We start from the raw sequence: 25,837 nt of genomic DNA, 5'->3' as shown, positions 1-25,837 counted from the left end.
CGACTACACAAAGCAACACAGGTTTGATGCCCGGGTCTGCGCTTAGAAACCTCTGGGTATTTAAGCCCGTTAAAAATACACAACTAAGACAAAAAAACATACGCAACAAAAAAACAAACAATTCCTGTAACAGCGCCTCGATGCCCGTGGGCTAGTTGAGCGCTTTAAGAATGCAAATAAATAAAAGGATCCCACCCTCCTCTCGCGGCGACCCCGCCCACCCACCTCTCTCCTGCCTCATTGCCACAGTATATGCATTAAAATTGTGCGCCGCTGAGTGTTGATAAAAGCACGTCAATGCCAAGCGTGATACTGACTGAATTATGTTTTTTAATGTTATATTTGTACAATGAACTTGACTGTTATTGGAATTTAGTGTCAAAATGTTGAGCATCTCAACTATAACAGACTACAAAAAAAGTCAATATTAATAACAAAGGTGCTTTTGCTGTGACGTACTTTCCTCTCATCCTCTCTCTCTGGTGCAAGCAGTTAATGCATAAGGCTTGGACCTGGAACGTTGGGGGTTCGAACTCATCCTAAAATAACAACATTCTTAAAATCTAATACTGTTTATATAGTTGATTGTTTAAATGGGACTGTCGTTCTCCCCTTCCCAAAACCGGGACAGGGTTTTTAAAACATAAAATCTCTCGTGTCATGGGGGACAGAGGTCCCAATCCAGGGACAGTCCCAGCAAAACCGGGTCGTCTGGTCACCCTAATGGAAAAGCACTTGCAAGGCACAGCCGTCGTGGGTATTGACTGTCCATTGATGGTAGCAGGTGAAAAATGTTGCAAGGACCTGGGAATCTAATAGCGGTTCTTGGCAAATGCCTAATACTTCTACACAAGCCAAAACGATTGACTTTGCCAAAGCTTGTTTTTAACAGGACTTCTGTGAAGGACACGCATAGTGCTTACAAATCGAGTGGCTGAAGGCAGGCATGGATTGTTATTACGCGAGGAGCGCATTTACAACTCCAATTAACTCATTCACTCTGCTTTGAGAAAACACTGGCAGGGACTTCAGTTGCCAAGTTTGATGGTAAGGCTTGATTAAAGCGAGCTCACACATGTTCCCACGAGGAGGTGTTTTTGGTCGGGGAGGAGCAGGAACAGGATCGGAATGGCCATAAGGATTAGCATGGGTCATGGGCAGTCAATGGGTGAGCAAATAACCAAACAACACCTGCAAGCGGTGTGTCCCTGCTCGTATGCCATTTCTCCCTAGCTGTACTTCAATGCAATAGTTTTGGCTTATAGGTGTTAGAAGCAACACCTAATAGTACAAATTAAAAATGGTTTTGCAGGGTCTTTTACATGCAGGGCTGCATTACAACCGGTCTGCCATGTGCAGGCTTCCAAACGGTGTAATTTGCACACCTCTTTCCCCAATTAACCTCTTCGGTAATATTAGTGGTAGCTTGTATTTGAACACATGCACAGCGCAAAAAATAACAAAACGGTGTGAGCATTATACATGTAGGAGACTGACCGGTTGGGGATCTAGCCAGACCCTTTTGGGGCGCAAGACATGCAAACCTCCTAATGTGCCTTGTTATTCACACAACCAGAAGTCAGATCACAGAAACATTACAAGGACCTTTATCAGAAGTTGCCACGAGAAAGCAGACCGAGAGGCAAATAACTGTGGTGCAACCTACATGGTCACTATTATTATATATGCAACAACTCTATAGTCAAACCGTGAGTGAGACCTTTTTACTATAGCATATATAATTGAATTGAATTGATATTTTATTTATATCACGCTCATACACAAGTGTTTCAGAGCGCGGCAAGGGAGGGGAAGAGGGGAGAACAAAACTACTATTTTACTAGGCCCAGGGACATTGAGACCACGTAAGTGCACGGTAAAAGGGAAAAGTGCATGGAAGAGGGGAGAAGTGGAAAGTGTCGAGCAGAAAAGAAACTGATAAATAATAAATGAAATAAATAAGAAAGGCAATAAACGGTGGTAGTGCAGCCAGCAAGTGGCAAGTGCTGAGTATAGCTGACAGGGTATGTCGGATAAGTGCAGAAGAAAAGACAGGGGGTGGGGGGACCTGTATGGGTACAGATACAGACCCCAGTGCAAGGGGTGGCCTGGAGGCAGTGCAGGAGGGTGGCAGGGTGAGCAGGTACCTAGGCCCGTAGGACCGAGGGTGGCCAGGTGCGCAGTGCTGAGAGAAAAACCGATCAGCAGAGGAGAAGGGAGGCTAAGGCCGAAGCAAAGAGGAAGGACTTGAGGTGGTTCCGGAACTGGACATGGTTCTCCTCAAGTTTCAAGTTACACTTAAAGTGTAAACTGAACAAATTATAGGGCCTACTGATAAGAAGGCTATTAAATCATTACTCTAGGATCGCACTTTAAGTGGTGAAACGGGGACGTGGGGGATTTTGGCACTTGACCACATTTCCTCCAAGGTCTAGTTGATATAATTGTTGTTGGTTTGGGTTTCATGTGCTTAAAAAAGAGTTTGTTTGTTGCAATTCCTTGAAAAGAACACACATTAAATAAGAAACTGACCATACACTATATAAATTGCCATAGAAACATGTTGAGCAAAGAAATGTAGCCCTGTGTTCCCCACCCAGAATGGAAACGCCTGGTAGCATCGTGCAAAGTAATGCAAGCCTAAACAAATCTCCCTTTGGTTTTAAACCGGTAGTCATTATTTCACATAGCCTGCAGGATTATGCACCCTGGCCATAATCGCCCACCAATTTGCATTTCTTAAGGCACAGGATGCCCTGCCAATAGACCCCTCCCTGCTGTGTCTGCAGCCATCAGTGTCTAATTGCTCCCTGTTATAATGCTCTGTTGACTCACAGCAACGCATTCAGATGTATGACAGACCCCTGGGAGCGGCGTCCTGCTGCGAGCGGAAAGGCTTTGATGATGCACAAAGCAGTCTGAACTTTTCCTACTCCCAGACAGGATGTGTGCGGGACGCAGCCGATGAATTCGAAACAGTTCGACAAAATACATAGCTGGGCGATTCCCCCATTGACCGCCCCCCACCTCTTGTCGCCACGGTATGTCATAATTACATCACGCACTAACCAAGGACAACTTTGTAAAGTATTTGGAAAGCAGGGTGACAATTTTATTTTGGAGCAACAGGAGGCCCCGCCCCCTAAAAAAAATCCTTCTCCCCATTTAATTCTGTTCAAAATGTGGGCGGTCGCGGCGTGCCAAATGTTTGGACCAATCCTATTGTTTGTTCTTTGTGTACTTGACAGCAGTTGGTTAGAGACGCACAGTAGAGTGGTGCCCGGCTGTGATGGGCATAGTTGGTGCTGTTATGGAGAGCTATTTGAGTGAAGGAAATGCCGGAGGAGTGAGGCATTCAACTGTCAGATGGGGGTGTTGGGTCTTCATGGGCTGGAGATAGGAGTGTGGAAAGAGAGGAGAGAGAATGCAGGCAAAGAGGCCCTGGTCCTGAGATCGCAGTTTAATCGGTTTGCTTGGGCTGCCATTGGGTAGGTAGTATGGTTTTATGGGGACAGTTGCAGCACGTTGATAAAATGTTAAATGTTAAAGGTATTTGTATCGTGCACCGTCACCAACGGAATTGGTCCCCAGGCGCTCTGGCGGATCTGCAAATGATGAGGTGGGATGGGTTAGTAAGGTGAAGAGGGAGTAGGATAGTGAGAGGACTGGGTGCTGAGCTTTGGTGCAGGTATTGGATCGGTGTCAGTCCACGTGTGCTGTTGCTCCGGCTTATGTGTTGTTGCAGTGTTGTGAAGTGGGTGCGGCTTGTTGTGCGAGAGATGGTTGTGTGAGTTTTGAATGAGATAGGTATGCAGAGTTTGAGCTTGTATTGGTTAGTGGGTTACCTGACCTTTAGCATGCTAACCTTCCCAGTTCTGTCCAAGTGTGGCACTTCGCGTTCCCAACTAGATGCGGCGCGGGCCAATGTCTGGAATTCCATCCAGGCGTCGGCATGCCAACAATCGCAAACCCATCCAGATGCGGCGCAGGCCAGCGTCCCGAAATCCATCCAGCCGCGAGCATGTGAACACTCACAATTCTATCTGGATGTTACGCATGCCGGTGTCCACAACATCAGGTGTGGCACATGCTGACACTCAAGTTTCATCTGGGCGCGTGCATGCTATCCTTCAATCAATCCTTTGATAAGAATCAAAGAAGGGGCCCTGAGAGTGAGTAGCAGGCATTAAGTACCACGCTTGGGACTTTGAGGAGGGGGCTAGGGCTGTAAGAGACTGAGTCTAAGAATGAGTCAGAGGGATGAATGAAGGTCCCTGGGAGTTCGAAGGTGGGGGTTGAGCTGTCCGAGGTAGGGTCTGTGTGCGAGCATGACGCATCAAGAAAGGTGGACGGGGGGCTGTGTTGAGACGGTTTGGATTGTCTGATATAGGAACAGGTGTGTGGGGCAGAGGGCTGCGAGTTGCATGTAGTTTCAAGGGTTGGAACCGGGCATGGGGTGTCCAGTGGGGCTGAGTCTGTGTGCCAGAGGGGCTCTGCCTCTGAGTGGAGGAGAGACAACAAGGAGGTAGGGTAGGACTGTGCAAGTACAGAGTATATTGGTCCGGAATAGGGCTTATAAGGGAGTGGGAATGTGTTTGAAGAGTGGCTGCAGACGGCGCTCTGGTGGAGCTGTGATGGGTCGGTGAGATCGGGCTCTGGCCTGTGAAATGGGGATTGTGTCTGTGAGGTCGGTGAGATGGGGCTGTGGCCTGTGAAATGGGGATTGTGTCTCTGACGCACCAATTCTGCGAGACGGTCTGATAATAGGGGCTGTAATCCAGGTGCTGTGAGCAAAGATGGGGCTACGTGCAGGTCTAACTATGAATGTGTAAGTTCTAGGCCTTTGGGTGAGGGGCACAGCTTTGGGGGGAGGTGAGGGGCAGTGCTTTGAGGGGAGGGGCCGGGCTTTGCAAGAGTGAGACGAGGAGTGCAGAGGAAGCTATGCTGCTTCACTCGTCGGGCAGTGGCTGTAATCCTCTGGAAAGGGGTAGGTGTAGGCGAGGCGGCTAACGCTGCTATCTGGGTAGAACTCTGAGCAATAGTTCAGGCCTGAGAGGGCTGCTGAGCCTGTCGGCACTGGAGAGGGCGTTCGGCACTGGCACAGACTCCAAGCGGTAGCCAGGGCTGTTCATGGTAGCTATAGTTCTGAGGGATTGTCCAGCGACTTGATGAGGTGTCCAGGGGTTTAAGGCTGTATGCACTCCGGGCTAGTTGCTCTGACTGAGTTTGTTAGGACTGTTGAGGTGAGTCGGACTGCCAGGGTGTCGAGGTCTGGTTTGCTGGCTTGGACAACGAGGCACACAGCCATAGTGCATGTTGGCTGGGATATGACACTTTTTTGGGAAATAACATACCCAAACGGTGCATACCTGCCTATATTTGAAAATCTAAATTCCTGAGATGTATGTCCCGTCCACAGTCACACAAAACTCCGCCCATTTTCACGACTCCCCTACATGTCAAAAAGGTAAACTCTGTTGTAATGTGACGTCAGAAATTTGCAGTTCAACTTGAAATATGCACATTTCATTAAATTGCCTTTTCACAACCACCCACATTGAATAGGACAAAAGGCATTCGCCTTCCATAAAATCAACACGTTAAAACGTGCACATGTAATTTTGCAGTACCGAAATCGGACATTTCACCTTAGTTGTTTTTCATCAGGTTATGTAGTGCAGTGGTGAGTTGTCCAGCCTGCAAACCTGATGGCTGTGGTTCAGTGGGGCTGAGTCCACCCTAACTTGGGCAAAAAGAACGAAAGCAAAAGAAACGCGCATTCGCATTGAAAGTCGGCAAAAAAGAATGAAAGGTGAAGCAAAATAAACCCGTGTTCTTTTGCTTCACCTGCATTCTTTTTGCCAGTGTGCTGGAAGCGTTACAGTCATTGCTGCAGAGATAATACCACACTCGGGCAGGGAGTCCGAGGCTGCACAGTCCTGCAAGCATAACAACATTTTAAAAAAGCAGTCAGTGAAAGCTGTCCCCCCACCAAAATTCCTGAGATTCCAGGGTCTTTCCCGGAGACCCGGAGAAATGGGTAAAATTCCTGAGTCTCTGGGGAAAAATCCGGAGGGTAGGCAGGTATGAAAGAGTGGGGTGGCCTGAGAAGTGACTGTGAAAGGGTGGTCCCAAGGCATGTGTCGGAGGGTAGGGTTGTGAGTAGTCTTGGCTGAGAGTTGCTACCTGGTTTGCAATGTTGGGTGACATGGGACGCTATGAAGGCTGCTTGCACTTGCATTTGATCTGGCCTGCCGCCTCCTCTCATGCTGCCGTTGCTTTCCCTCTCTTTCAGCCATGCAGCCGCTCAAAGACTCCAACTCCAAATCAGGTAATGTCGTCGCTGTTTCCCTCTTCTCTCTCAGGGATCCAGCCATGAGATGGGGTCGAAGTGTCCAAAAGTGTCCAAAATAAAAAAGTGCAACCGCGTTCCCCCTTCTCCCCAATGACCCCATGCTCACCACCCCAATTCAAACCCGATAGCTGGGTCGGTCCTTCGTCAACTGCACCCCCACGCCATTGTGTTGTACAACAGTACTATGAAGACTGAGGAAAACGCAAGGAAAGAACTTGCATTTAAATGACCAGCATTAGTTTGTCATTGTCCCCCACAGCATGTGGCCTCCCCACCATTCACCTTTTAGGGGACATGCCCTTGGACTATAGACCCCTCACACTCACCCATTACCTGTACTGTGTCTGCAAGTGCCGAAAACACATACAGATCATTGCTGAGCGGCGCTTTGTGGTGGCACGGCAACAGGCGTGATGTCCCAAGCAGTCCAGCACCAGCGAGATAGCGCAGTATGATGTGACACTGGAGTGGTACCAGCAGGGGAGAAGCGAAACAAGGCGCTCTTACCTGCCGTCCTGGAACGATCCTCCAGGGGACATAAAGTAAGGGAATGATGGTGGATTTCTCTAAAATTAAGGGAACGTGGCACCCTTTAGTTCCTGCCCACTTTGACGTCTGCACATAAGATGTGCTATGTTCACTGACAGTGTAGAAATCCTCACAACATCTGGCCGGTGGCCCTGGCTGGGCGTCTTACGTCCTCTCGTACTCCATGCACTGGGGTTGGGGCCTAGGAGACTGACACTGCGTCTGTGCTTGAGAGGTCATGCTGCCAGAATATACTGAAATGATGAGCATTGCTCTAAAGCGATATTTCCTGTCTTGCCCGAGCATGCAGCAAGCAGCCAATACGTTAGCAAATAAATGCAACTTGACCTCTCCAACTTGGAGACTCTTTGCCAGTCAATAGCAATAGTTAGTGTTCAATGTGTAAAGGCGAAAAGTCATTTGGATGATTAACCTCTTAAACCCGAGAATGCAGACCAGAAAAGCCATGAGTTTCCCCTTAAGTGTTCGAAAAAATATGTATTCAATGAAATGAAGCGCCCTTTGTAGTGTACTATGTTTTTTGAGGATCCCATCCCTCTTTATCATGATTTGGAGATCTTCTGAACACACTCGAAAATTGAATTATCTTCTCTAGCGTGGGGTCTGGCATGGATTCACATGCTCGTGAATATTCCCATCGTCAGGCCGGGAATCCTCGGTAAAAGAAGAAATGGTTTCGTTTTCACTTACAGACGTTCTTTCTCCTATAAACCAATCACTGAGCTCTGGGTCATACTGCCCCCAGCCAATGACTGCCCTCTCCCCAAGCCGCTCCTCTGGCAGCCATCTTGTGAACTTTTTAGCTAGTTAGACTTGTTTATTGGCGGACTAAGTATCCTTACAAGAACATGTTTTTGCTTCATTGCAGCACTCGTTAAGAGGATTTCCCAAACAGGCTCTGCTCTTTAATAATATGGCACATCAAGTAAATTGAGTACTTGTTTTTTTGCACTTTGAAGAAAAATACTGTTGAATTTTTGTTAACACTTAGTAGCTCTCCTGGCTTTTCTGGTGTGCATTCTCATTAAAAAAAACGAATCTAATTGATTTATCATGTTCACGTGTTCTTGCCATGGGACTAGCAAGTGGCAACCCCCCAAAAAGTGCCTGTGAAAATGAAAGCGTAAAGGCACCAGGTTTTAAATAAAGTTGTCAGTTCGAGTTCTGGACAGACTACTCGTGGGATAGCCTTGGGGGGGCCAAACAATTAACACGAGCAAGAGGCGGACAAAACGGGTGCAACCTTGACATTTGCTCTAGCGCTGGGCAAAACAATGGCCTATTATCAGTGCACAAGCTCAATCCTTGGGTTTCTGGTGCTGATTCCTGCATTAGTCAATCATATTGGCAAATTGCCTGTATTACACAAGTATCTAAATTTGATGTTGAGCTATATTAATATTATGCAGTTAGCACCCATTTCTGAATTTGTATTGTTAGGGCAGGTCTGCACATGGAGAAAATTGACTGAGAGTTGTGCCCTTCAGTGAAGTGGCCTGGATTTAGAGTTGCAGAAGGTTTGCAGAGTCAGAGGGTGCACCTTTTTGAATCACATCCACATTGCAAAGTACTCATTTTAAGGCAAGTCCGACTCCTACGCCTCCTGCACCAAGGCCAACCACAGGATTTCCCAGTCTAGACAAACGCCAAGTTCAACCCATCCCCCCGCCCACTCCGCCTCCCTCCCCCCCGCAATCCCCAGTTTCCGAACTACCCCAACCCAGTAAAGCCAAGCATTGGGCCTCCCCTTTCCCAGCAGCAGTCCCCCATTGCAGCACCGGGCCACCTCTCTATGGCCAAGCCCTATGGCTCCCCTCCCAAGCTCTTCCCCCCCAAACCAAAACTATTTTTCCTCTGCATAACCAGATATAGGATGTAATAAGATTTTAGGTTCTTTCCTTTGGACCAACCAATTTTAAAGTGCAGAGAGGGTCAGCGAAACATACACAGGAGTGTTTGAAGAGAAGAATGCGGTTTCTCAGAAAAGGCTACCATTTTGGGTTCGAAAGCTATTTTTATGCTGGTGTCAAAATGCTAGCTGCTCCATTACAGGTTATAAGGGGGAAAGAGTTAAGATGGTAATGGGATATATGGGGACGGGTAGTACAGGGGGTTCCCTCCTGTTTAAGCAAAAAAAAGAAACTGGGAATTCTGTGGCTGCTTTTTTTCCCACCGGATCCAAGAGTTCACTTAAGCCCTTTGAAGAGGACTACCCAGAACCTTAATCTCTGCGTGACATGGAGCGACTGCCTCTGGGAGACACTGTGTGCTGGACAAAAATGCTTATTGATCTTACATTGAGAAAGTCGGTCTTTGGATGAGTGTTCAGTAGACTGCCATATGGGAAAAAAGCCACCCCTTTAAGGGCCTCACCCCTAAACTATGGAATTTACTTGCAAGTGGGCCATACAAATGGCAGCACATGCTTACAGCGGACAGGTTGTATTCTGACGCTAGAAAAGCAAGGGCCAACCCAAGCTTAAAACTCGAATTCTTTCTGTGCCAGGTTGCTTACTGAATCCTCCGAGTGAGTTACTTTTAACATGTGTTTGGTTGGTTTCCCCTCATGAATTAAAACATGAAAAAAACAGCTCTATGTGATCCACCAGCTATGAGGGCATACCTAAAACTAGATTTACTCAGTGATTACTGGCAGAAAAGGATTTAAAATCTTAGAGCTACAAGTGGCCTCCGGTGGCAAAGGCGACTAAGGAAGAACATTGAATAGCTCCAAGAGGTAAGTCTGCACCACGTGACCACTGCCATTCGGCACTTTTGATAGCATTATGCCAGTGAGGCCACTAGGGTGATCCTCTTCTCAGTCTTCCAGGAGAACCATTCAAGAATGCAAACAGATTGCCACAGAAACCAGGGAACATCATTCACAACATTTGTATCGGTTTGCTCGAAACAATGAGATTGGCCTTAAGAGAGCGTTGATAGCCAAGAGTTTCAGGATTTAGGCAAGTGATAAAGTGTTGAGGTGTCTATGCGAATGACTACCGCCCAAACATTGCTCATCAAGCAAGTTGATGGGACAATGAAAACATACAAGTTAGACTGACACAGCTAAGTCCGTTGGCGCTCTACAACAAAGGGCATCCATTCATTCCGTGGTACTCCTCAGAACCTAGACACGCCACAACAATGCACAAGCACCTGTAATGATAACATTACTGATTAAGAGGGATATCCCTACTTGTCTTCCACACAGGGTCATCGGACATTGCACACGGGATTAACTGCAAATCCCGTTAAGCATTGGCTGAGGCGAAGTGTCCTTCTACCCCAATGAATGCACAGAGATAACACTATCCTCCTCACAACAATGAGAAAAGGTAAAGTCAGACAAGTGGGCTACTGAACAGTTACTCTTTTCAATTCCACAACACTCCCAGAACCAAAAACGATCAACAGAAAGGCAGGCTAAACCATAACAATAATCACCTTTTACAAGAAGAGGTAAGGAAATTCCCCAGAAAAGCATCCAAAGGGTTCCAATTTAAAAATCACCATCCCCAATAATGAACACTCCAAAATTCAACATGGGGCATCATTCCCCAGTGCAGTATGGGGTCGGGGTGGGGGGGGGGGGTGCAACATATTCTAAAATCGAAACGAGCACTTCCAAATTTTCAGAGGTCAAATGTTGGCATCTTAGCCTCGATATTTAAAAATCTATGCATTCTGTTGACCCTGGAACATTAAAAATGTTATCGTTATTCAACTTGGGAGAGCGACTGTGACAAAATGACTACTGCTCTGCTGGAGTTGCAGGGATTAGTAGTGGCTAAACTGACTATTGAACATCCCACTACTACTAAATCAGCAGTGATCCTGATCATAAAGATAAAACGGACACAGCCCGATGGGTAGACCTCCTTCACCTTTTGTGATGACCTTGACCAAGGGAAGGCTATGCCCAGGAGGGGTGTGAAGTGTCATGTTATCTTATACCATGCACTGTTATCATTGCTATAGTCTCCAGGCGCTCAAGTGGCACTGTAATAGGACAGGGTGGGTTAGTGAGGGAAAAGGGATAGGATAGAAGTTGTGCTCTACTGTTGATGCTTGAGGATGCAGGAAAAATTGCTGTCCTGTACAGGGGTGGGTTTTCTAAATGAATTTTGATTGTGTGCACTGGCTTGTTGTATGCAGGGGAGAAAAGCCCAGTGCCAGAGAATGTTTGTTGATTGCAGGGGTTTGTTTTGCTTGATGAGTGTTTTGTGTGTAATTTGGCTGGGCGTGTGTGGTACTTGGGAGGTATGCGTGAGAAGAGCAGGAGCAGGGGTGGTTAGTACATTGATTACTCTGTGTTTTTGGTGCAATACTTTGAAGTGCCATGCATTGGCTAACCCTCACAGTTTTAGTGCAATACAGTTGCAATCCTTGAGAATTCTCCTAGGTGCATACACAGGCTAACTTTACCATGCTACACATAGGCTAGCTTCACAATTTGTCTAAATGCAACATATTGGCTACACTCAACATTCTTCTAAGTGCAATACAAGGGCTATCCTCACAGTTCCGTCTAAGTGCAGTGCATTTGCTATCCTCTTAAATCTATTGTGTGTGGCAAATTCACTTCTTTTTACATTTCTTCTAAATGCAACATATCGGCTAACTTTACAATTTCTCTGGTTATTACAATATGGCTCAGTTCCCAATTCTTCTATGCGTTACATAATGGCTAACTTTACACTTCTTCTAAGTGTATTGCATTATCTACCTCCCCTTCCCCCAAGTGCAATACGTTGCCCACCATCCAAAACCACCTGCGGCCCATCCTCTCAATTTTTCTAGGTGCAACACATTGCTAACTTTACAATATTTGTAAGTGCTGTACATAGACTAACCTCCAAGTCCCTCCGAGTGCAATTCCTTGGCCACCTTTACCATCCTTCTACATTCCCCGCATTGGCTAACTCGAGAGTGCACAGTATAAAAGAGTCAACCTTTAAGTAATAGTAGCCCCAAAATAAATAAGTGGTAACACCAAAACAGTGGGGAATGTTTCAAGTTACAATCTGAGAAACATAATTGGCCAGTGTCCTAGCTGTTTCTAGTCTTCAAGATACATAGTTTAAACAAAGCCCAATGATGGTTGTGTTGATGCTTAACACGTTTCAGCTCTTTGACCTTCATCAGAAGCATTCCATGGCTGAGAAAAGTAGAAAGAAAGTCATTTGTTCCATGAATAGTAGGGCTCAATTTTAGGAAATGAATAGCACTCCCCTACACCCTAATTTCAGTTTCTTTTAGAAAGGTACTTGTGTACATAGGATTCCATAGACAAGAGAGTGCACTTTTTCGCCTCCCTGGAAAGAAAAGATAAAGGGATTAATGTGCCTTGTTTGAAAGAATTTTTAATCCATTGAGCTCGCCTCTGTGCAGCAATGATGCTTGTCTTCTCGTTTGGCCTAGAAAAGTAAAGTAGAGGCCAATGTGTACAACATATTCCTATATTGCACTAGGAGTTATTCAGAGTTATGTCCTTTAGAAAAGGAATAATGGGTAAAGCAAGAGTCCCTTTATTGTGTCTTACCTAGTCAGTCTATTTGTTCCCTTGTGTGCTTGGATAGCTTGTATAGACAACAGAATAGGGAGTACATGATGACGTCATGACACAAAGGTGTGGTAATATTGTGTGACGTCAACACGAACCATGTTACATTGCCATGAACAGCTTTGTGTTGCCATGATCTTGTCACCAGCCAGAAATTGCTATGATTAATGCTAGTACACAAGTATATTCATGCGTGCATGTGGATATTGAATACAGATGGAAGAATGTATTTAAAATCACAATAGCATAGTCTTCCATCAAACCATATCGTAAATACAGTTGTGATCTGATAATTCATTATGTAAGTGCCATGCCTGTGAGTAACATCTTGATGGATCTAAAGGGCATGGTTTGTAAACATCTCAATTAGATATTAAAAATACTTTGTCGGTTGATTTCAAGCCCAGGAAATGATAGAAAATGCTGCAATTCGTTCAGATCATTCAAGCCTTTAGGTTCCAATGTGTCAAAAAATCTATCCAAAAAGCTTCTCTTTGTGCTAGTAATTTCTCATAGATATCCCCCTTTTTTATTTATGGACCACTTCAAAGATGCAAACCTGCATTTGAGCAACATTGTGGTTGTGTTCCACAAAGTGAAGTGTAAGTCGAGATGTATTGTTTTTTTGTCTTATTGTGTAACTATGCTCATCCATCGGGTTTTGGCTTTACAATTTGTTTCACCAAAATAGAATTTCCCACTAGGGCATCTAATGCCGTAAATGACCCCCTAAGAGTCACATGCGCCATAACTGCTTAGGATACCTTTTTGCCAGTTAATGGGGATGAAAGGTAAATGGACCTTTTTATTATGGAATTGCAATGCCTGCAATGCAGGCAAGGACAAGGACACGTTTTTTTGGAGCTTCATTGAAATGGTTTGTGAGGACTCATTGCGTACTGCAATCAGTTTTTCTTGACGAAGATTACGATTCCTTTTTAATAGAGAAGGTTGCAAGATCTCGAAATGAATAGTGTAGGGATGGATCTTCAAAGATAATAGGCCAATCTTTCTTGATACTTTTTAAAATTTGATTTGATTGATTGGAGAATGTTGCAACATATATGAAATTGGGAAGTGTTTTTCAGATTTCTGGTTCAAGTGAAGACTGTCTTTAGAAATCAATTGATTTTTGGTTAGTTCAATACAGTTTCTGTCATAGACTCTAGTTGCCATAATGTCAAGTTGTTTGTACAGTTCTTCCTCAACCAAAATGATCTGTCTAAGTCTTAGGAATTGGCGCTAGGTATTGCTTAACTTATGGGCATCAGAAAAGCCACGAGTATACATCTCCTTGACAATACTGACCTGGGTTCACAGGGTTGACGCTGGTGGAATAGTAATTTGGTGTGGCTTTAATAACGATGTTGTCTTCTTTTTTTAAAAACTTGTTTTATTGTTTTTACAACATGTTAAACATTTCCCCAACCAGTCCCCCCTCCCTACAACCCCCCCCACTTCCTAAGAGGTGAATTCAAGATTTTCCCTGGTCCATTCCTTTCATGGACGGGTCACTGTGGTTCACTGCAGATCTAAAGGTTTTAGGCGCTGGGGGCACCATACAATCCGAAAATCATCTTTGAGGAAAGATAGGGTTTCTCCCCGGTCTTTTGCAAAGTTGTGCATGTTATTGTTCATGGCGTATGTCGCCCATTCCAGGGCTATGAGTTCCCGTATTTTCTGCAGCCAATCCTGCAACATGGGTACATTTGTGCTTTTCCATCTCTGCGCTATTATTGTCATAGCTGCCAGTGTTAGAACCACTCTCGCTTTTTCCCTGAGATCTGGGCTCCCTCGCTGCCACCTCCCCTTTGATTCCTAGTAAGATCTGTTCCGGTGGCCTGCTTCCCCCTGGCCCGTAAGCTTGGTCCTGCGCCCGTTGCACCTCCTTCCAAAATGGCTCAATTTTTGGGCACCTCCACCAGATATGATCCGCTGTACCCTACTTCCCGCACACCCTCCAGCACTCCCCTGATGTTCCCGGGTATATGCTGTGGAGGCGGGCTGGTGTGTAGTGCCAGCCGAAGAGTATCTTGTACCATGCTTCTTGCAGCTGGGACGCTCTTGCCAGTTTGGGGATCTTCCCCCACAGTCTCTCCCATTCTTCCCTTCCCAGAGCCTGCTCCCATCTCCGCATGCATGGCCACTGTTGCCTAGGGGTAGCGTTATCTAATATCCTGTGCAAGTTCGAGATCACTCTTTTGGTTCCATCATTGGATAGCAGGAATTTTTCAAACAGCGTTACCTTTTTGACCGCTGCCTCTTTAATCCCGGGACTCATTACCCAGTGTATTTGCGCATACCCAAGCCTCTCCCCTTCCTTCACTGCGAATTCCCGTTTGCATTCCCCAAATGAGTATTTCCTCACCATACATATTCCGCTGCTTCCTGCACCCTCCTTCTTGCCATTGTTTGAAGGTCCCCTTCTCCAGCCCGAGTGTGAAGTACCATTATTGAATATAGGTGTGAAGGGGGATGGGGAAGTTGTAATTTCTCTTGTTACCACTAATTTATCCCAATTGTCTGCTACTAATTTAGTTATAGTGCTCTCATACATGTGCTTTGGTCTATGCTGTTTCGGTAGCCACAGCACTTCTTCCAGATTGTGTTGCACGACTACCCTATCCATTCTCAACCATTGCTTACTCCGTGTATTCTCCCCCTCTTGGTGCCATTCTCCAATTACCCTTAGTTGCCTGGCCTTGAAATACTGCTGGTAGTTTGGTAGAGCCAGCCCTCCTTCCTGTCTGGGTGATATCAGTAGGTGTCTTCTGAGCCCAGCTCTCTTTCCCTCCCAGAGCAATTTGTTAGTTGGGGCCTTTATCTCCCTGAAGAAGCTTGCTGGCACTGCTTGTGGGATCGCCTGGAATAGGTACAGCAGTCACGGGAGCGTAACCATTTTTACTGCGGCTAGTCTTCCCATCCAGGAGACCCAGAGGTTCCTCCACTTGTGAAAGTCCTCGTTGATGCCTTTCAGTAGGGGGGGGGATAGTTGGCTGCAAATCACCCTGCCAGGGTCGCCGTGATTTTTACTCCCAAATACCCGATTCCCCCCGGGCTCCACACAAACGTGGTGGCTGCCCTCAGTGTGTTGCGGTCCCCTGTCTCCAAGGTAAGGTTCAATAGTTCGACTTACCCTTGTTAACTTGCAGGCCCGATACCACCCCGAACTCCTCCAGCAGGATCCTGCTTATGATGATGGGCCTCATTCCGAGTTCCGGCACCGGTAAGGATAGCGGTGCCGGTAAACCCTTTGTGCCCTACTACGAGTTCCCTTAGCGGGTCCCTTCCTTAACGCCTGGTCTGACCAGGTGTTAAGGACGGGACCTGTTAAGGGACTTTAGAGCTAATAACGGTACCGCAAATATCGCCATGACTACCTCCATACTCGGAATGAGGGCCGATGTCTTCTTATCAGTCACCAATTACTAACCAGTTATGGCTTATTCTTTGAGATTCCCCTCCCACCAGACTGAGAAGGGTACAATTATTACATTGTATTTGAGAGGTTCAGAGGTTAAAATACTACTTCTGGCTGCAGCGACTTTGGGTCACACAGCTGTCATGTATCCTTTGGACCGGCCATGTGCCACTGGATAGCAGGGGCTGCAGATGTCAGGAGACTGGTGCAGCAAAGGTAAATGGACGAACTGTGCTTTTGGCATGGAGCTCTATGAAAGGGGAGGAGGTCTGATTTGAAGACTCTCCTTGTCCGAAACAGAATTACCTACATAATTTTATATCAGTACAAATAATAACGCTAGAGCTGTCACATGCTTGCCACCTGTCAAACTAACCACACCCACCTTTGGCTCGGATTGACGGTGGTCGTTCTTTCAGCACCAAAATCCTGAGTTTTGAAGTGGCTCTCCAATCAGCACAAGGAATTGAAAAACGACTTGTTAAAATGCTTTCATTAGATGCAGATGAGGCGTTCACAGAAGCTTGATTAGAAGAGAGGGTTTGTTTCCATTGCCGTTGATTCAGCTAAACATCTCTGCTCATGAAACACAGCCCGTGGAAGGAGACGACTGCATCAGAGGAGGATGAAGTGCCACTGGGTGAAAGAGAAAGTGTGTGGCAGGATTACAGGGCTGCATCACCATCTGTAAGAGCATTGTATCGCATCTTCCTTGACAGATGACCAGCACACATGAAATGTAACCATCAGACGGAGAGCTGCAAAGTAGCTTGAAGCATCTTGTGCAGACACAGATTTATTTGCTAGACACATCAACCCCCCCTCCCCCCGCCCCAAAAACACGATTCTATTTTTAACCATCCTCGCATCAGTAATATAACAGACAAGAGGGCTTGCAAGTGCTGTCATGGAGAATACATATAATCCAGTGTCGCAGGATTCCATTTGACGAGGAGGAAACCACACTGAGATTCTGTTTTGCTATGAATACATCACTTGCTCGAGGGATAACTGAAGGCTGGCCTCTAGACAAGGAGAGTAAAATGATCGCTGCTGTGGGCTAGAAGGCTCTTGCCACTGATGCCCTCCGTGCTGCTGACTCATGGCCGTGTTTCCACGCTACACTAGGAGCTAGTCAAACATCTCCCAGATCATTCCTGAAGGAAAACTCAAGCCGGAACACAGGAAGGTCCAATTAAATCAAATATCATAATGAAGGCGAGTCTGGATGCTTCAGAGACAGCGAGTTGACGAGAAAACCCAGGTTTCGTTGTTAAAGGATACATGCCTGACATTGGTTTTAGAGCTGATGTACATGCGTTAGTCATAAATATGGCGTTCACTTTTGCACGGGCATCATGCGTGGTGGGGAGAAACAATGACGGACGCCATATGTGCTCCTGTTCCGGGCACGGTTTGCCCGACGCTGCATTTCAGTGCAATCCCCTTCTGCAATGTTCAATATGACTTCACAAATGGTATTTAAAGTGTATTGCTCAAAGACCGGTGGGTGTGGCATTCAAAATGGCCGGCAAACAGGTCCTCACATTTCCTCGAACCGCAGAATCGGCAGGCCTCTACATGGTGCAGATCTGGATGCAGTGTCATGCCTGCTATGCGTTCGCAGCTGTGTGGACACACAACAGCCGCGTCTTGTGCACCCTCGAGAATTGGTAGTTGTGGGTAAAAATGAAGGCCCTTTTTCAGGTTTTTCGCCCACATCCGTAAAACCTAGAATGTGAGGGCCTTGGATTCAGTAAAAACAGCATTATTGTCAATGCAAGCCTTGACTCACTGTTGGGATGTATATTTAACACTGTTTGCATTGTAATCCCACCCCCCACCTCCACAGAAAGCAATGAGCACTAATTTACAATGGTATCCAGTCTTTCCAGCAAATTCATTTCCATCGAATTTCATTCATTGAAATGCTTTTCCATCGAAAAGCATATTCATTGAATTAAATTCGATGGATTTCGATGGAATTCCAACACAAAGATACTCTTAAAGTAGATGTATGGCTGTGTTGGAAATTTGGTTGCGGAAACAGTTATATTTGGAAAATGGGGTTTGGGAGGGGATCCCTGGGTAGGGAGGGGTTTGGGGGTCACCCCCTAAAAACAATAAAGGTTACAGGGAGCTGCCCAGTGTTAAAATCAGTTTTCAGCACTGGACAGCTCCCTGCAACGTTGAAACGGTATTTGATGGACACGTTTTGATGGATATGCACTTTGACATGTAAAAGATAGCATTTCAATGAATTTATTTTCGGTGCTTTTATTTCTGTTGATTTCCATTTACAATCTATGCAAAGCATGTGACTCTATTACAGATTCAAGTTGCAAAAGAAATGTCAGTCACAATAAATTTGAAAATTGATATCTTTTATAGCGTAACCTGAGACTCTCTCGCCCTTTTCTAAGGTGCTGAAAAATGCACAGTTCAAAATGTCCCACTTAAATCCGAAAATAATTAGTATACAAATACCAATCAAAGATGTAGCTGATGTGTAAGGCACTTTGTAGTAACAGCTGATCCTGGGCTGTTTTAAAATTTAGAAAAAGAAAAATTGCATTTCTGTGCCTAACAATTATATGGCAGTCTACTCGAAGCATATTTTAGTTTTACGTGCTCGGCTGTCCTTGAAGGCGGGACCAGTCTAATAAGCTAGTGGACATTTCTCATCTTGTAGGGCACAATGGGCTAAAACGTGATTGCAGACCCTGCTGAGCCGACACCTTCCCCTTCCCCAAACAGGCCATTTTAGCCATGTTCGTTCTCAGGAGAGGGGCTCTCGTGTTTTTGTCTAGTTCTGTGTTTCTATAACTGACATGAAGCTGCAAATCTAATGGTACGGGTAATTAACTTGCTAATGAAGAGAGGGTCCCTGGAATGACCCTCGTGTCCCGTATTCGCATGACTGCCCACAGGACAAGAAATTACGGTTACCAGTCACTGCCCGCAGGTGGACCGGTGCATTCCACGTATGTGAGCAGATATCCCTTAGGCAACCGTTCAAACCCTATCCAGCTGATGTCTTCGCAGCTACAGGTGCGTCATCACTGGGCCAGGTCTACTAATGATACATATCCAGCCGTGCTGACCTCATTAGTGACACCACAACATAGTACCGTTAGTCACAAAGTAAACTTGCATCCCTGCACGAAGTTACACGGACACGTACGTGCACACACAAAGAATATGCATACACAGTTCTGTAGCTAGAGGTCCGATAAATGTACATACTGTCGAAAGCCTTTTTCTTTTCACTACCCAAATGCAGAAACACAAGAAAGCAAAAAAGTCACACAGAGCACGCTTGCAACCGCTTCACTGCAACCAACCAAATGGAACTTCAGGGACATATATGGAACTTGGAAGAGCTGAATACTGTTAACCCCTAAGGAGGAATACTACAATATATATGTTGGAAAACTATAGAACGACAGCAGTGCATTCACATGAAGCCAGAGGCCTCAGAATAAGGAACAAAGAGATGCAAATTCTGCAGCACGAAGCACAGGGCCAGTGCTCGCAGCCAAGGACAGGGACGGGTGAGGAACATTTCTGGCTTCTGGGGCAGGGAGCTACCTGCAAAATAACCAAATAAATCCTCACTAATTGCAGACCCAGAAGCCCTGTTTTGTGGTCCTCACCCATGCGACTCAGCCAAGTAATCAATAGCCATTTACCCGTGGTGGGAACAGACGTGGTTCCCGGCGAAGGTGGACAGTTGTTAAATGTGTTGCCCAATGAACATTGCAACCTGCAGGCACTCTCCCAGGCTAGGTGGCTATACCAGTGGTAACAATAGGGACAGTCTTTCCCATTAAATGGAAAAGGTACAATGAGTGCTGTGAACAGAGTAGAGTCCCAGACCTAGGGGGACCCACTCCAGCCTATCAGGGAGCACACATCCTGGGGTGGTGTGTAATGGGGCAAGGGCCAATGGCCATCCTGCAACCATGCAACAATGTAATAGGTCGTTTTTGGGGAACTCTCAGGAAAACCCACCTGACCTGGAATGACCAGTTAGACCACTCATATAAGGGATACTTATAGGTGATAGTATCCGAGCTATCCAATGGGATGGGCTCTTAGGTTTTTGGGGGAAGGGCCCGAGATTGTGATGTCATAATACAATACAACTTGTGAAACGGGCCCAGGAGCTGTGATTGCTGGAGATTTTGTTGTTTCCTGTATGATCCCTATCTGTTTGGAAAATAAAAAAGTTCTGCTATTCCCCATGGCTGAATCTTCCGTCATTTCCAGGGTAGGGTTCAATGGGTTCGGCATATTCTGCTAAGCTGTGATTTGTGGTGTGAACACCCAATCCTCTGGACTACTTTACACTTCATAAATTTGAGACCTCTACCCCCTTGTCAAAATTATAGGGGGCTGCCTTCTTACTCCAAGAATATTTCTTCATGGCTACCCTGAGGAAGTGCTATCTCGGACTGTCAATGCAAGATCATAAACAGATTCGGTCTTGCCTGACTTTGGTCTGGTGGTCTTGTGACCCGGTCTGTGGAACCGCAGCACACAGAAAATGCCCAGGAGCGAGTCTTTGGCAGGTGTGGAGTCTTTGCTTGGTGTAACATTGCAGAGCAGAGGGGGTTGAGGGAGTCTGAGATATGCAGACCTGTTGGTGGGAGTGGAGGATAGTAGAGAATTCAGGGAGAGATGCTGAGATACCAGGATACTGACTGATATCTGGAACCTCTTCCCTTGATATCGACTCTGGAACTTCCTCTCCTTCAACATAAGACTCACCCTCATGCTTCTGTCATTCAGAAAGAAGCTCCACACTCTCCACTATAAGGACTTGCTTCTACTCAACATCTAGGACTCTCTCTGCAAACCGTACCTGTGGGGCTGCTCTGTGACCCCCCCCCATTGTAATGTCACCTCCTCCATAGCTGCCCCCCACGGCCAGTGCACACTTTCACCCCTCCTGTATGTTATGTGTGTGAACACGCCCTGGTGTTGGCCCGCAATGCAAATAGAGCCACAGACAACGTGTTTGCTATTTGGGCTCTGTTACTGCACTACCTTGTGTGCGGCACGGGCTGCCCATTCACTGCGTCCTGACGTATAACGTCACCAGCGTCTTAAAGGAATACACACCACACTCCTCTTTTTCCATAACAAAAGAACAAATACAAACGCAAAACGGTACCACTAAACATGTGATAATTGTTTTTGTTTTCATGGAACATCCACCTTCGAAATCCTGGAGGTAGTTGGGATGGTGTTGGGAATCTCGCATGGGATATCTTCTTTCCATGCTTTCCTCTGGGACATCTCCACTCCAGCTGGTGCCTCCTCCCTGGTCAGCTGGGCCATTTTCATTTTCTTCAGCTTGAGGTCTTTCATGGTCTAGATCGCCTTCATCATCCTTCATCCAGGATGATGCATTTCCACCCTCCTCCCTGGTAACTCTTCTATGGTCTGGTGATTTCACCAATTTTCTGAAGAAACTGGAGTTCCTTTCAACGGTGACCTGCCCATCTGACACTGTAGCCATCAACCACTTCACATCAACTACTTTGAACGGGTGAGGTTTGTGCAGGAGGGTCAGTTTCCCTTTGGGCTGCCTGGAGCGCACTAGAACTTGTCACCCACTTTCAGGGAATAGTCCTGGAGAGCTCTATCTCATTTACCAGCCTTCTCCGTTCAAACACTTCTTGGTCATCAATCACCCCAGGACTGCAATATGCGTGTTTTGGGATCAGTCCTCTCAGGCATTTTTAAAACAGTGTTTCTGGAGGTGGCACCCCTGTGGATCAATGGAGGGGTGGTACGATATTCCAATAGGAACTGGTGTAGGGCCCTTCTTTCGCATTCTCCTTGCCCATGCGCTATTTGCCACACCTTGTTTAAAGTGCGCCTTAGTCTCTCAGCTTCCACATTTGCCCGTGGCCAGACGGGCATCACTTTTCGATGACTAACTCCATGGGCATGTCAGAGAAACCCCCACTCTGGAACGGGGAAACCATTGTCGGAGCACACTTCACTGGGCATCCCATGAGAGGCAAACATTTTCTCTAGGACAAGGAGGACCTCTGCGAGGGATGTTGACGCCACAAATTCTACTTCGGGATATCGTGACCATTGGTCCACCAACACCAGAAAAACATGTCACGACAGGTGGATCCAAAGTCCATATGCACTACGTCCCACAGTAGGCAGCTTCTTTCTATGGCTTCAATTTGCAGTTCTTTGTGGTGGGGGCCTTCCACCTGACACCAGAAGCAACATTTGACAAATGAATGCACCTTGTCTTCCAGCTCCGGGAACCACACTTTCACGCAGAGACATGCTTTGGTCTTGGCTGTTCTGTGGTGGCCTCTGTGCACCTGTTCTATCACTTTCAGAATTAACTTCACAGGTATGACCATCTTGGACCCTTTCAATGCTAGCCCATCTGTGGTGAACAGGAGTCCATTCCGTACTTGTCAAGCCTTGCAAGTGCACTTGTCCAGTTTTGCGAGTACCCTTTTCCACTCGCCGCTTTTCCCTGCAGTCTGCATAATTTGGAAGCATTTATCTTCCTCTGACGTGGTCTTGATGTTGTCCAGAGACATCGGGATGGGAGTTGCAGCCACCGCGAGTGTCCATACAAACTCTTCAGTCTCATGTTCTTCTAGGCTGGTCTTTTTTGAGGTGGTGAGGTGTTGAGATAAATAGTCTGCCGGGCTGACATTTCCAGGGTGATAGATCAGCTCGACATCGTATTCCAGGTGGGAGAGCATCCACTTCTCAATTTGGGCAGGCAATTTGGAGGATGACCCAGCCATTTATTGGTATCAGAGGCTAATGATCCGTGACAAAAGTTACTGGTTGACCCAAAAATATATTGGTGCCAGAGCTCTGTCTCGATTTGGGCATGCCTCTGTTCGACAAACCACTGTGGTCCTAGGGCCGATAGGGCTCCATACACATTAAATTCCTGTCATGATTTGAGGGATCTCTGCTGGCACGTCACCCTGGTGCCCACTGGCACACCTGTTGCTTAATATGCCATGGTTCACTGAGAGAGGCCGAGCTACCTACTCTTTTGCTAGTGTCTTCATACATGCCACTCACTATTGCGCCAGACCCACTAGGGATCCCTGGCCGTGGGTGTGCTAAATTTCCCCTGATGTTTTGGGGCAGGGGACCATCCACTAGAGCGTATTATATTTCTGGACGGCACAGCAATCACATCTTGGAACAGAGACACTAAAGGTTTTATGAAACCGGAATGGTGTCTATGATAACAATGGAAACACAGAACTTTCGGTTCCCGTAATCTGCATTACTGGCTCACCAAAGATGGTCGCCACCAGGGATTACACCGACCTCACTAAGATGGAGGACAGACATATCCCACACCTTAATGCCGTCATTCCAGGCTTGTGCCGGTGCTACACGCATCAATTGGAATCACACTCCCGTTGAAAGGACTGCCATTAATGTATCCGGTGCTTTGGAGTTCTCAAGTTAGTTTTTCCTGTGCAGACGTTCTTCCTGCTTTCCTGTCCTTCCTCGCCCCTTCTCTTCCCCTCTCTCTGACTCTGTTACTCCTCTTCTGGAGTCTCCTGTTCCCGCTACATTCGAGATTTATATGGAAGCCTTCTACTTGGTCTTCTGCGTTGCCATTCCTTCTGTTAACATCCACACAGCTCTACTGTCTGAACTTATAAGCCGTGGAGGCCACCCCGCCCACACCCCCACCAGAGTTTTTTTCCCCACTTAACAGTTACCCTGAAACTTCCAGCCTTCCTGTAGTGAAAGCACGGTGGGCAGCACAGGGGACTGACCAGATAACATCACTACCACACGCAGATACAGCGGTACATCAGGTACGTGTGGTAGTGTGTACGTAATACTTACCAATACAAAAATATGATCTGCTGTAATAGTTACTTGCAGGTGTCCAGGCTCTCACTACTTGGGTCCAAACCCTCAAGCTAGAGCATGCAACACTGAAACTATTTGTTTCCAACAGGAACCTTCCCTTGGAGGAAGTTCCAGTAGGCCCTTTGTCCTGAGGAGTATACAAAACCCCAGGAATGTGTTGTTGGCTGCACCGTTAAATTGTTTTGTTTCCCTCCTATCATTCCAAGGTGGGATACATGATGTCAGACATAGCTAGCAGTGTATTAGCCTGGGCCACTCACCTGGTTACTTCTGGTAAGCCGATCTTGGACGATCACCAGGGATTTCGTGACGGCCTAAGATCCATGTTGGGACACCTGGAGCTGACCAGGAATATCTACTGGATGTACACCAGGGTAGTCAAGACCGTCTCACATGTGGAACACGTTTCAAACAGTTAGCCACCGAGACGGGATGGCCGTTGAGGCCCAAATAACCTTGTTTCATACAGAACTTAATGAAAGAGTGACGTATGAGTTGCCCCGCATTCCTTGACCTTGAAGATTCAACATATTACTTGCGCTCGTAAACTGCCTGCAGGAGAGGCAGGGCAAGAGGAAGAAAGCCAGAGACACTACGCAAAGACCTATGCAGCTCCAACCCATGGCAAAAAAAACTCACACTGAACAAGATCAAATAAGACGACAAACACAGGGGCTGTATATTTATTGCACATCTTGCGATCATGTGGTCAGAGAATGCCCAGTGGCTCAATTGAGGTGTTTGGCAAACACTGCTTCCCAGTCGTGGAAGGGACACTCGACCGCAAGTCCTGTTCCGTCTATCCTCTCCAATATGAGGCATACTGTTGTGGTTCTTAATGTATCCTTTTAATGAAATTGAGAAAGGTAGCCTTAGAAGTTACAGTCCTAGTCGATTATGGAGCTGCCGCAGAGTTTATGGATGCTCCTGAAGAATGATATTCTGCACTCATTGAAAGAATAATCAGTCTTCTGGTGGAAACCATGTTAGACCAGCCCCTAAAATCTGGCCCTATGACAGAAGAAATACCCCATTGTTATCTAAACCTAGCCATTCATCAGGAACAGATTGTATTTAACTTAAGGCCCCATCATTCTTGGCCTACCATGGTTAAAAGTCCCCAACCCGTATATCAACTGAGCTTCGGGCACTCTGTTTCTCAGGTCCGAGCATTGTGTACAACACTGTTTTTCCTTTTCAACCAAGGAAAGCGTTACCATTGCCAGGTGCCTACAACAGTCTAACCAGTCACCTTCCATAGCTAATTTGCACACCGTTCCAGCACAATATCAAGAGTATCCGGATGTATTTGCAACAACATCGAACAGTATTACCTCCATACTGTCTAGAGAATTGCGCCATTGACTTAGTCCTGAATGCCCAAGCGCCATTCGGAAAAATGTATGTGCTATCAGAATCCGAAAATAAGACATTACAACGATATCGTGACAATCTCCAGACCTGTCTCATTGCTGCTTCCAAGTCTTCAGCAGAAGCATCTGTTTATTTGTTATCCCTAAATGTTACCATCAAAGACAAATAACTGTTGTCGCTCATCTCTGATATTCTGGAGGACGTTTGTAGGGCAGTGAATTTCACCAAGTGAGACCTCCATGGTGCTTATCTGATCTGCAAATGGTCGGGTAATGAGTGGAAAACTGCATTCAGAATGCCCATTGGGCATTAGGAATATGCAGTGATGCCCTTTGGGGTTTCTAGTGCCCCTTCCAATTGGTCATTAATAGAATATTCTAAGATCTCACTCTACACTCAGTGATCATTTACCTGTATGACATACACATCTATTCGAAAGACCCAGTGGGCCATGAACAACACATGAACAGTTCTCTAAGGACTTCACACCAATCGTTTCCAGGCCAAGCCCAAAAAGTGTTCTTTCAATCAAACTTCCCTTGCCCTATATCCTCTCTATGGACGGCATTGCGATGGATCCCTGTAAGGTATCTGCCATACGCAAATGGACTGCTCCTCAAATGGTTCGAGGAGAGTTTCCACTACTATAGTTCCTCGGTATGTACGT

At 46.3% G+C, this 25,837-nt stretch overlaps 1 protein-coding gene across 3 annotated transcripts in view; it reads left to right on the top strand.

Annotated features, from left to right (window-relative positions):
• CD276 (CD276 molecule) overlaps window positions 1–25,837 on the top strand; it is a 271,504-nt gene that overhangs the window by 237,332 nt on the left and 8,335 nt on the right. For 2 of the 3 annotated variants that reach the window (XM_069624600.1, XM_069624601.1), the window contains exon 7: window positions 6,296–6,331. The exons of the other annotated variant lie outside the window; for it this stretch is intronic. In XM_069624600.1, coding sequence (XP_069480701.1) covers window positions 6,296–6,331 — 36 coding nt within the window. The remainder of the gene's footprint in view (window positions 1–6,295; window positions 6,332–25,837) is intronic. 3 annotated transcript variants of the gene reach the window in all.

The sequence above is a fragment of the Ambystoma mexicanum genome, chromosome 11, assembly GCF_040938575.1.
Source record: "Ambystoma mexicanum isolate Mex_15411 chromosome 11, UKY_AmexF1_1, whole genome shotgun sequence".
Taxonomy (NCBI): Eukaryota; Metazoa; Chordata; class Amphibia; order Caudata; family Ambystomatidae; genus Ambystoma; species Ambystoma mexicanum.
Note: the sequence above shows the minus strand (reverse complement) of the source record. Positions and strands in the feature narration are given on the sequence as shown.